The sequence below is a fragment of the Diadema setosum genome, chromosome 17 (genome assembly GCF_964275005.1).
Source record: "Diadema setosum chromosome 17, eeDiaSeto1, whole genome shotgun sequence".
Classification (NCBI taxonomy): Eukaryota; Metazoa; Echinodermata; class Echinoidea; order Diadematoida; family Diadematidae; genus Diadema; species Diadema setosum.
The window spans coordinates 24,258,582-24,272,207 of NC_092701.1; the positions used below are offsets into that span (position 1 = coordinate 24,258,582).

General features: G+C 38.5%; 1 protein-coding gene across 1 annotated transcript in view; it reads left to right on the plus strand.

Annotated features, from left to right (window-relative positions):
* The window catches only part of LOC140241004 (guanine nucleotide-binding protein G(i) subunit alpha-like), a 44,100-nt gene that overhangs the window by 14,794 nt on the left and 15,680 nt on the right, over positions 1-13,626 (plus strand). Inside the window, exon 2 of the mRNA XM_072320780.1 lies at positions 10,037-10,079. Coding sequence (XP_072176881.1) covers positions 10,037-10,079 — 43 coding nt within the window. The remainder of the gene's footprint in view (positions 1-10,036; positions 10,080-13,626) is intronic.

Below are 13,626 nucleotides of genomic sequence, written 5' to 3' on the forward strand. Positions count from 1 at the left end.
CAACCCGAAGGTAGGGTTAGGAACAGTACAGATGCGACGAGTGAGAAGACATAGAGGCTCAATGGAGCTTTCATCTTTGTAAGCAACTTTTTGAGCTTCTATAGCATAATAGTATGAGTTAAATTGATGGAATTAAGTATGCGTTAATATTTGCTTCTGACCCGATACATTGGGGCAATCTTATTAGAAATAACTAACTTGAAGTATTCAGAGCTTACGTTGAGACCAAGATGCTATTCAGCATAATTAAAAAAAAAACCCGAAGGAAATTGGTAATAAAGTATGAAGTGTACCACTTACATCGTGGTAATGTAACCTTCAACAGTTATTTTGTAACTCCTATGTTTTAACCTGCTATTCGTTTTGAATGAAACATGAGCTGACCTGGTTCTTGTATACATTCTACTCACGTTGCCTTGAAATTGAATAAAGTCGTGATTAAACGACAATATTTCAATACTTGTGTATAACACAGTGATATACATTTCACATACTCAGCTACTGTTCTTCTGTCCAAGGGTCAAAGCTCATGCCTGTCCAGTATTTTCGTCTGGAGAACAACTCTTCATCCATTGATTATGATTCTTGGTATTAAGCTTTTCTCCTGCAACAGGTGGGAGACTTGGGATGCAAATCTCTTGCGCACCCTCTTCAAGCATACCCGGCGTCACTTCGTTCCGGATGGTGATATGCGGTGCTGGGTATGCTGGGGTATTAAGGGTTGAAGGGTGAAGTTTTGGTGAGGCTTCTAGGATCCTATCCCATGTTCTCCCATCCTGCCAAATCGCTCGGTCCAACTTCGAGCTGCGGCTGGCCACCGAAACCACCAGCTAACAACTTGCCTCTTCTGTGAGGTCGGTGGACATCAACAAGAAGGACTGAGTGCATTGCCTCGTCGCTGGTTATGACATCCAGCAAAGGAAAGACAGAAAAACATACCCTTCAGATTTGTTCGTTTTTGGATTAATCCTCAGAGTGCCACATTATATTGTATACCTGCCCATATGTTTGTTTGTGAGAGTTGTTCAAATTTGACTCATTGGCGTAGAAAGGGTTAAGGGAAGCCAGAGAATCTGATGAGTAGATTCAGCTTCCTCTCGCGAATTTTATATATTACAGCAGAGTTTCATTTATCACTGTTTCCATTTGTTCAGTGTACTTTGTCTATGTTTGTCGTAGCCCCGGGTCGTAGCAGGAAGTTATGAGTTTCAGAAGTTATGAGTTTTCAGCGTCATCAATCCTGTTCGAAGTATATCGCCGACGCTGGCTTCGAAATCACCAATCATTGTTTTCAATGCCCGAGTTCACTTTTGAAAGAGGTTTATTCACAAATATCGATGTCAAGCTTTGGGTTGAGCTGACCTGTGCTGGACTCGAAGGCCTCCATCATTACGACATTGACACCGGCAAGATCAGCGGAAGTGGGCTCTCCGTGATATTATGACGATATGCTGGTATCGGACCAGGGGCCGCGGAACCGGGGGGCCGCTGGGGGGGGGGGGGGGGGCTGCAGCCCCCTCCCCCCCCCCCCCACACACACACATTTAGGTCGCCCCCCCCCCCCCCCCCAAAAAAAAAAAAAAAATGTGAAAAAAAAAATCGGGGGGAAAAATCACAACCCATGAATTTTAATTTCCGAAGAGATTCCGCCCTCAGATTCTTGCCGTATAAGCGAGGGAGGGGTGAGGGGGGGGGGGGGGGGGTGAGGAGAAGGTTCTTGACCTTGACCCCCCCCCCCCCCCCCCACACACACACACTCTTAAAAACGTTCCGCGGCCCCTGCGGACTGTACCGATATGTCACTTTGGGACGTACTTTTCCTGAGAGTTAAGGCATTTTTGATGGTTTATTTGGCGTTTTGGTTCTGATGCTCCCTAAAGTCTTCTTCGTATTAGTAAGTCGAAGTTGGGAAATAAATCGGGAATAACTGGTAATATTTAAAGTATGAAGAAAAGTAGTCGAGCTCACCAAAGATATGTACATTTAAGTCGCCAAGAGGCAAATCTCTCCGCCGCGTCACCAATAATGCCCAGAGATCATGTCAGAACGATCCTGTCTGAACAGACCCATAATACTATCAGGAACATTTCAACAACGAACTTGACATCCCAGGGTTGACATCCAAATAGTAAGTCTAGCCCAAACTTCCAGCGGGAATATCGACAGTTCCAGGGACACACATCCCGAAAAGGCCGCGCCTAATATTCGTTAATAATTGTTTGTCCCCTATAGAATTCATAAATCCGTGCGCTCCCCACGATGAAATGTGAAAATTAACGTCGTAAATCGAGACAAATCGACTGAATAAAGCCAGACACTTATTAACGATGTGACGATGGAGGTGGACAGAGTGTGGAGTAGGAAATGTGACGTGAAAATTCAGCTTTATGCAACTAACTAGTATTTTGCTGCCGACTAAAGCAAGTGTATATCATTGGAGCTGTCATGGACGTCAGGATAATTATGGTGCTAGAGGAAAATATTGAATAATTCGTTGGATTTTGTGTGTGTAAGTACTGCGCCATCCTACTTGGAATGATATACCCTGCCCAGTCTCACGTGTACAGTTCATCTGGACACGAAACCCCCAAGGTACGTGCCTGGGAAGTGAGAGTGATACGGTACATAGTGAGAGTGAGAGTGATAATTGCATGGTACTCCTCTCGATAAATGAACAGACAGTATATAACTCAGTAAATTTGTTGCCAAGATACTCTTTAGTGGACTTCTTGCTACAACAATGTGAAGTCAAATTTTCAAATGCTACTCTTCGCGGATCTTCAACAGCTATTATACCTCCCAAAACCATGCTTCCATCTTGAAGACTAAAGCTGTACAAACATTATATCTCTTCCGAATGCCGAACGGTCGGAATATCTAACGAAATTTTGCTTTTTTATCAGTCTTCTGTTACTCCGAAACGAATTTTGACATCACCCCTCATATCCAGTGCTCTGTGCCTGGCTCTGAAACATTGATACTTTGTAACTTGTGAACTCAACGCCATTTTCATCGTTTCGGCGTAAGTGAAAGAAAAATGGCGCCGCGGCACCGGTTCCCAGAGCAATCGACGAAGCAATTAACTAATAATGAACAGTGAACGCTTCACCGAAGCTATTCGCAGTCAAAGAAGGTGCGAGCCAAGAATTCGCTAAATGATGGATCAGATTGAAATACAAGACAGCAGAGTAATGAATCTGAGGCCCCGTTTTATTTAAGGATACAGTCGATTATAAATTTCCTTACCACACAGGCTGCCATAGACTTGCAGTACAGAAACCTGCTACAACGTTGTATATAATCAATCATAATCCCTCATAAAATAGGGCCCTGGAATCGGTCCAACAGAAGAAAAAATTGTTATATTTGTGTGCACTCTGTAATTAATTTTGTAGATTTTTGTTACGAAAGTCATTATGTTAACTTTTCAATGTGTTGATGTAGTGCAACAAATTTTGATGGTTTTGTTTGATTTTATCTAAATCATCAAACTTATCATGTTAACATTATTCATGTACATTGATTCACGGCCCATTGAAAAACAGCTTTTGTTGATTGGGCATTTTTATCCGTGGCAGTGATGAAATGAAATTAAATGAAATGAATTTAATGAAATGAAATGAAATGAAATGAAATGAAATGAAATGAATGAAATAAATGAAATGAAACTCTCCGGTTTAGGGATAGGAGGATCAAAGCGTTGCATCTCCTGAGCGGTCGCGAGAAACAACACTAACATTCGGCCCGTCAACTAGGTTGTTGCGTGATCGTGCGGCTTCGCATGATCGTGCGGCTTCATTGTGCACATGAAGCATAGATATATTCCCATATAGGCGCAAGAATGTCGTTTGCACTGGGTAACTCTTTGACGGCCGCAGCGTCGTGTATAGCTATGCCAAAGAAATCGATATGTGTGTGGGGGGGGGGGGGGGAAGAGGTGTTAGATGAGCCGCTGGGTTAGTTGAGCGACCTCTTCCCGAACGATTCTGGAAAGGCATGCAACATATATTCTGCCATGTAGGCTTACTGTCAGCTAAAAAGGTGGCAACTATTCGCTCTGACTGTGATTGAAAACCAAGTAGCTTTAATATAGAAACACAGCCAAAATGTGCTCTGTGCTTTTCCAGCTGATTTCTGGAAAATTTTGGTACTGCATTTCTTTCACTACATAGATTGACTTTCAAAATGTCTGTTGGGATTTTTGAGCATAATCTTTAGATCCATATTTCTTGTAATATTAGTATCACATATTCATGTTCATGCAAAGTACGATCTGGTGTTAGTTGAGCCACTGCGTGGAGTGGAAGCCGGGTTGATCATTAGTTGAACCATATGATGGATGATTAATGGGTGTTATAAAACGAAATCTTGAAATTTTTGTTTAAAAGTTTGTGTACATCACATTTTGTTGGGTCAATTAACCTGGGATAATGTCCATGTGAATACCCTTGATGTAGGAGTGACAAAACACACACACACACACACACACAACAACAACAACCAAGGATGCTAATGAAGTACCATTTTTGTCAAATCTTTTATGTTTAAGTTAAGCTGTACTGTAGTGTTCTATAATACGTTGCTCTATTCTGATTTTTTTATCCTTCTCGCAAGCTCTAGGCCAGCTTTCCCTTTGTCTGTGTGATGGCTTTACTGACGAATAAGATTTCTCGTAACTGCTGTTTAAATGGAGTGTTCCGAGATTGTCAATCCAGGAAGAATCAAGGATAAATAATGGTTGTGCAGATATAGTTTATCCCAGGAAATTGAGAGATCGTTGATTATGTGGTCTGGGAAATTGAATATATATTAAGAGCTAGCACTTTGTTGGCTACTTTGTTTGTTCGATTTTAGCTACGCTTTTCTAGAATTTACTTTTTCTGAGCAGAAGACCACTTGCTTCGCCTAGTTTGGAGCTCTCCTGTACAGGGTCACCCGAATTAGCTATTGTTTTTGCTTTCGCGCAATATACTGTCTTTCGACATGGTTTGGTTAAGTTCTATGAACACTTGTAAATATCTCCTATTCTAAATTCTGATGAAGTCGCTTATCTGAAATCGTTTTATTTCGATCTTTCTCAAGCTTTATCAGATTATCCAATGATCAAATGATCTAACCAGTTTTCTGTCTGCGTTCCTCATTTCTAGTGCCATTTCAAATATAGGGGTATATAGGATGATTTATTGGAATATGATGTAGGTTGTCTTCTTGCATCTGTGACATTGTAAAGCACTTTGGAATGTAAGACAAGCTGTAATAAGGAAATGATCAGAAGTATTGCGGCTGCCGGCAACATTTAAGTGGTCTCTCATTACAGATCGTCAAATAAATTGTCGCAGGCACAATATTATTACATTTATCTTGTGAATAACGTTAAGATTGCTGAAGTATACTAATTATCTTTGTTAAACAAAAACGTGGCAATAGGATGTCACCGGTTTCAAATCTCAAAAGACTCGACAGGAGAAGATATTGAGAAGTGTCATAGTCAACATATCGAAACATTAAGCTCATATTTCGTGATGAGAATTCACGTCTGCATTGCCACTTATCATTGCTATATAACAATGCCTTGATACGGTTAGGGTTAGGATTACAGTCTCTTCAAGTCATTACCATAATTACTCTTTTTTTATTCTTCCCCTTTCACGCTGCACAATAATTATTTCTAGATATACTTACGTAGGTCTCTCTGGTATTTTCTTATCTGTTCCGTTGTCTTGTTATCACTATTAATCTTGTCTCATTATTTTTATCTTGTCATGTCAATCCTTGTTGTCGCGAGAGTCTTGTTCTCTATTGTTGTTGTTGTTTTTCTGTCTATTACTCTGTCTTTATAGATAATAAATCCACTCCAAAATTATATCACTTTCATAGAAAAGAAAAAAAAAATATTCCCTGTGGAACAGTGCAAAAATGATCAACATCGGATAAGAAATAAAAAAAAAATATGACATTTTTAAATTTCAAAATTTTTCGGAAAACACTTCTTGACCATGCAACGTTCTGCAGGGATTTTTTCTCTTTCTTTTAGAGTTTATTTATTTTTGGGGTGGACTTCCTCTTTAAGAGCTTCCGAACCGTTTCTCTGTGTAGATTCTCCCCCTCAGAGGGGCCAACATATTACAAGCGTTGTCTTTCTAGTGTGTGGGTCCCTCAATTTTTGCGTATAACATCATATATTACATTAAGATTTCATTTCAATTTCATTTTCTATTATCTCAATGAAAAATACATCAAATTTAACGAAATACAATGATACATGATATCCAGCAAGGATGCATAGTAAAATATTTCAAACATAGAACATGGTGGTCAATCTATAAAAGCTGGAATCTAAGTATGAATTATAAAGAAATATGATATAACCTGCTTCAAAGCAAGCCTGTAAAGCGTAGGTCCCAGTATTGAAACCGAGTATCAAGATCAACATAGAACCAAAATATAGAAAACAAAAAAGAAAGACTAAAAAACTTGAGGATATAGCAAATCTTGTTCACTTTGATGATTTATTACAATGTATCATCATCATAATGTTTCGCTATTATTGTATGTTTTATTTATCATTCATTTATTCATACACAACATTTCCGAACAGGGGCTTTCCGTTCAGTTTTGCTGATATCCCGCAGACGTGCTTTTCAGCGACAGTCTGTTCATTTTTGTTACACAAGAGAGTGAAGTATACGTCATTATGTTTTGTCGAAAATGAAAGTAAATTTGATGTGAATTGAAATGAATTGGCATAATGTAGCAAATGAGAAGATTGCGCGAAGTCATGACTGTTTAATGAGTAAAATGATCCAGACGTCATTTCGGATTAGCAGCATTTTATCTTGGCAGTATTTGCCTGGGAAATACGAGAACGTGGTGTAGGTAATTGTCTATAAAGCATGCCCGTGGGGGGGGGGGGGGGTATTGTACGTTTATTACGGAAATGGCAGCATTCAGTCGTAGTGCATAGAAGTGGTAGAAATGTTCCTCCATGAAAACAATTCGGGCTCAGCGCAGATTGTTTGCGAGAAAGTGATTACGACGTATGTCTGCGGAGGAAGCGTAATCCCATAACATAAGAGTACATTCCACCTCCACAAAATTCTAAAGTTCTTCTATTAGTTGGCACTCTACTGTTTTGAATTATTTGCGTTATTTCCGATTTAATTGATATGACGTATTGACTGTGTATGATAGGAGAGAAAAGGGGGGAATGTTCTTCACCGCAGTTTCTTTTTGTTTGTTTTCTCCTGCTGTACGCCAATGATCTATGTTGACACAGACGCAGTCAAGTTGTGAATACCAGTACACGACGGCGATACCCATTATTTGAGGTTTTTCCACACACACACACACACACTCCCCACACACACAAGCACAAAATAAACCCCGAAGATGATTATTCTTTAAAGTGTAATAAAACACTATGATATATGCAGCGTACTTGATTTGTCAGCACGTAATGTATGAACTTACAAAATTATCATTTACGAGATTATTTTATATCATTTACACTCGTAAAAGATTTACAATGAACTGCTCAAATCAGACGTGCAGACAATAGGTAGAATGCAGTCGTTATGGGTGTAGGAGTTTGTCTTGTTTTGTGTTCTCTTTTTTGTTTTGTTTTGTTTTGTGTTGTGTTGTGTTTGGCAAGTCTCCTGCCTCCTGGAAGAAGAATGTGTTGGTGTCAGTGTCCTCTTTTCATTCGTTTGCAGATTAGATTTACTTTATCGCATCTTAAATTCTTTACTTCTGAGACACATTACCGCTACTTAAATCGAAACTCTGCAGACGCCAACTTCGTGATAAAGTCTTGTAGCTGGGGGGAATTTTATTGGAGTTCAACTGAAGGCGGCTGGAGAACTTTCCGTAGTATACGGGAAGTGCCCTCGCGACCGCCAATTAAAACAATTAAGATAGTTATCGTTCGTGACAAGTTCGTTGAGCAAGCCCCCCCCCCCCCCCCCCCCCCCCCCCCCGAGGTAGATGGGCCGTGCAACCGAGGAGAGATATCACGCCGGCTTCGCAGATGATTGGCGTAAGACTCGTAGGGCAGTGAGAGATAACTGACCGCAAGAGAGGCATGTTTTAATCAGGGAGCGGCGATGAGAGGGAGAGAGGGCGATGAGAGGGAGAGAGGAACGGACAGACAGACAGACAGACAGACAGACAGACAGAGGAAGGGAGAGAGAGAGATTAGATGTACATGTATATCATGCCGTCGCGTCGTCAGTCTCCGCTTGACACCTGTGAGTTTCCTTACGATGAACAATAAATTCGTGTGACGATGTGGGATCGTTGAATTCAGAGATGACCTAAAAGTTCTGAATCTAGATAGTGCAATACTGACAGAAATCAATACAAAGAAGTTCATTATGTATCATGCTGTAAATGAAGAGAAAATGTAAAGAGAGCTAGCCAGGTGCCAAAGTGATTGCAGAAATGGCATTACTGATACATGGTGCACAACACTTGACAGAAAAAGGTGTAATAACATGTGTAAACATAAGAGACAAACACGACCATTGCTCAGGGTATCATATGTTAAGTACTTAACACGACCCTCGTAAATTCCTCGACCCAAACTTCATTGCAGTTAAAATTGTTAAAGGTAATTCGATTTCCATCTCACTTTATTTTCTGTCACGTATTTTTAGACATGAGAAGTAATCTTAAATTATTATAATTTTTCTTATCTAGTTGAGTAACAATGAATTTCGAAGATGCGGTACCAAAATACGCCCACACTGATTACTGCAGGGCCTAATGAAATGATTATGGAAACATTCATGATTGCATATTCAATTATGAAATGAATTGCCAGGTCATATCACACATTCTAAGAGTGTTAGGAATCTCAAACCACATATGTTAAATATATTGGGGTATGGCTCCCTTTTACATAATAATCATAAAAACGTACTTTTTTTTATTTTCAATGACTTAATTTTCGTTATTTACACACGACTCGCCCTTTGATTTTTATATTGCTATTTACAACTGGATGTCCTTCATTTGATATTTTGTGTATTTTGAATTAATTGTAAGTTTGTTGTCATGTTGCAAGGCCCCCTAGAATGACAGTATCTTGACTTTTGACGGGTTACCCTGTATGGGTAAGGAGCTCTGAATAAATGAATACCATAATTATCTAGAACAAAATTCAATTTAAAAAATTGTTTTCATTAAAGAAAAAAAAATAAAGTCACTGCTCCAAGCATCATTCAGACTTTTTTTGCAAAAGCTTTGATCATTTATATTTTGATTTATTCATTAATTATTATATTTACCTATTTATTTACTTTCTTATTCAGAATTCATCATCACTCCAATTACTTATTAGTGTTCTATTCATCACCGTCGTTATGATTATCATCAACTGTTAATTTGCAAAATAAAAAAATCCTCACAGGGGATTCTAAGTTGACCTTTGTGTTTCTTGATGTGCTGTTAAAATACTCACAATGAATTACAATAACGTTGCTGATCTAATTTTTGCTTTGTTTATGAAGGTCGGACTACGCATACGTTTTGAAATCTTGATGTCACATATGCGTTTACTTCTTCCATCTCAGTTTAATACTGGGTTGTTGTTTTTATGCTGAACTTGGGCAATCCTTGATTTTAGATTTCATTTAAATGTGAACGGATACATAATTTTTCATTATGAAAAGGTTACTAGCATCGCCTTGAAAAGAATTTCATTTCTCAATATCAAATACTCTTTATAATTGGAATTCGTGGGTGAAAGTTTTGACTCAAAACATATTTAATACATACTGACATGACTGATGCAAAATTTACTATCGCCATATTTTAAGAAAGAGCCCTGACACGCAAGAATTATCATAATGTTCCTGCAAGGTCCCTAAACTCTCTTCAACACGGCACATCCTGATATGCATAGGGAGCACTCCTACTCGACGATGCTTTCGACATTGCGATATCAGTGCCTTGCGGGTTTTTTTTTTTTCAGTGAAATTATTTTCCTCGTAGACCACCAATAATCATGATATCCTGTCTCTTCCACATTATGCAGGAGCAGGCGAGTCGGGCAAAAGTACAATCGCAAAGCAGCTAAGGTGAGCACCCGAGTGAGTAGTATATCTGGTGCATGTATATGGTTGTGTGGGCAAACGTGGCGGGCAAAATGTCAACGTGTGGATTTCAGATGTCGTTTCTCTGTCTTGCATAGTCATCGTTTTCATTGATTTATATTATATATATCATTAGATCCGCTTATTGGCAGTAATGGTAATAGAATTAGTAAAATTAGGATAGAATAATGTATTAAATGCCAATTGGTTTTTATTCAAAATTCAATTTTATTTTTTTTTTTGGGGGGGTCCCCTTTGTCAGAATGATAGATTGATTATTCATGATGTTGAACATCAGGGATGTCTTTCATCCCTGACGAAGGGGGAGGTCCCCCAAAAAATTTGGATTTTGAATGAAAACTAATTTTCATTCAATGCATTCTTCTATCCTAACTTTACCATATATATGTATACAATAATATATAATTGGATAGAACTCAAGTTCATGCTGTCAATACCAATTTACTCTCTATCTCTCTCTCTCTCTATGATATACATATATATATATATATATATATACAATTTCACTGTTTCTGCTAAAAGTCATTGAAAGTGTTGTGTTGCATGCAGCACTACCCGTTTCACCTGGCTTCTTGCTGTTAATTCCACTGTTGTGACCATTGCTTCAGACTCCAAACGCTGCTTTTTCTTTTTCGTTTGTGGATGTGTTTGATTTTGTGTGTGTGTGTGTGTGTGTGTGTGTGTGTGTGATTCTGCTGCTGTTATTTTGCATTTTGTGACTAAACGGATATCTATTATATACATTTTTCCGTTGCGTCATGATCAAAACGTAGCTTCACTTTCATGAAGAAAGTCACTTTACAGTGGCGGATCCAGAGGGGGCGCACCGCGCGCGCGCCCCCTCATTATTTTTGGTTAAAACAAAAGAAATAAAAAGTAAAAATGGAGGTGCGTGCGCCCCCCCCCCTTCAATTTTGCAAAGGCGCCTCCCCTTTACGGAATTTCTGGATCCGCCCCTGCTTTAGATATCCTGCATGGGGCCGTATTCAATACACCACATAGGCATGCTGCAATTCTGAGTCATTTGTCTTATCTCTGACTCACGGCAAATGACTATCCCACAGTAGCATTCAAAATAATTCATTTTGCTAACGCTGAATCTTTTTTTTTTTTTCAAAATTCATTTCCAAGATTTTACATGTTGCTTCATAAAAGAGATACATGCGTAATAAGGAAGAATACAACTCTGAAGAAAATGAAATTAACATTGAAACCTAGAATTTAGAGTTTGCTTTTTTTTTTGTTCTCGTTAAATTCAAGGCAATTTCTTTTTTTCTTTTGCTATGATACGTTCTGGGTTGTGTTTTTCCCCCAAATGCGTCATAGAGAGTGAAGAAGAGTTTAGATTAGGAATGGGATCTTTGGTTTTACATGGAAATATAAATCATTTTGCATAATGAATGTAGGCGTATTTATGAAATGTCATGTTTCAACATGCATGTCCCGAAACCTATTTCCTCATCTGTAAACATAGAGTGACAAACATCATTATTTTGCTTTGAGTCAAGGAAATACTTTCTACCAAATGTTGACATATGGCCACATTTCAATAAAAAAAGTGTTTTAACGTTTGTGGATGAGATTCACAAAAGTTACAAGTTGAAGAGTTATTATATCTATTTTACACAGATAATGTTGGGTAACGGTTTTTTATGAGCGAACTTGAATTGAAAATCACGAATTTGAATTGAAAATCACGAATTATATTTTCTATTGAATGATGATCTATAAATCAAAAGAAACGAGCTTTCAATAACAAAGAATCTTGCAGATTAAAAGATAAATCGGTTCCCCGTTTCACTTGATGGTTTTGTCTTTACGATAGTGGTTTAATGGCTTTGTCTTTACGAAAGTGGTTTAATGGCTTTTTACAGAGTATGAGTAACAGAATTTTGACTTAGTGTAAGAAAAAGATTTAATGTTTTTACTCTGTCTAGATGTTTTCAATTCGAGACGTCTTTTCTTACACAAACTGATTTATCTAAACTGCTTATCTTATACGTTTAAGCACACCAAAATAACGCTTAATTTCTAAAGATAACTATACAACGTGGCAGGTGTGATCCGTCGTTTTTAAAATAATCAAAGAGATACATGTATTTTTGACCACCAAATTTAATTGTGTGCATGGTTATCCATTACCTGATTATTGTAATGGTGAATTAATGGAGAATTCTGCCGGAGATTCGACAAGGAGGGCGTTTTGTACATCACGGATGTTGTTTATCACGAAATATCATCGCGGGCACAAAGGGATAACCCGATTTCACCCGTGGGCGAAATTCTGTGCAGGTTTGCTTATTAGATGCTACAGGGTTCTTCCAGCGGACAGATGGCAATAATACCCTCAGTGCCTCCCCGTCCTCCTCCTCACGAACTGTCGGCCAGGTATGAGATGCCCTTTTTAGACATCTGAAAAATGTCTTTAAAAAATGTTCATCTTATTGGTGAGGAAAGAAAGAGATTTTTCAGATGAAAAAGGCGTAAATGACGGCGACCAATTGAGAATTCAAGCTCCAGCTGAAAACGGAGAATGCTTTGCTAATTGGAAACGATTCCATAGCCCAAACATTCGGTTCATGATTTTCGCGTTCCGCTCGGAAGTCGGCTTGATTGTGATCGAGAATTTTGAAGAGAATTATTCTGGGAGATCGAGGTTATCCCTCGAAGAGATGGCTTCTCACCCTATTTATCAGACCACAATCCTTTCGGGCTCATAAGAAAGCACCCTGTTCGATAGAAAGGGGATAGGTCGACTGAAAAGGTGGCTCCATTGTATGCATGGTGAGCTCCGATTATCAAGTCCCACAAAGGATATACTAGCAAAGTCATCGCAAGCTGTGTCTTTCTCCACAACATTGCAAAGTAGCTGCACATGTCTGAGTGTGACGCTGATTTACCTGTGGATGACAAGCGACCACCTTACGATGTAATACAGTATGTCCCCCCCCCCCAAAAAAAAAAAAAAATAAAATAAAAAAAAATAAAAAATACAACAGGATTTCCGCATTGATAACTTTCAATATGATTAAACTGTCTGAATGTTATTTCAGGGTCCAAAAATATAACATCTTACCTATATTGTGCAGAAAACCTCATTCAATTCGAGGAATGTGATCGTTTCTAAGCTTGCCATGGGTCTGTTTCTTCCATGTTAAGCACTTGGATGCTCTTGGAACTGCATATTAATGTGAGAACACAATGGACAGAACTTGGAGGGAAGGGATTCCTGACATGCTCTACAATGATCCTCATTTCTCTTTGACCGCTGAAGCAAATCGGATGGGGGTTTCTGTAAGATATGGGTAATAAGTTATAGTTTCATACCCTGACATTGTATTTTGATTGATGCCCTATTTTTCAACTTATCATTGCAGAGGGTCCCAATAAATATATATCTATATCTATATATATATATATATATATATATATATATAATATATATATATATATATATATATATATATATATTGACATACGGTATTATGCTGATCATGGGCGTGTCGGCAAC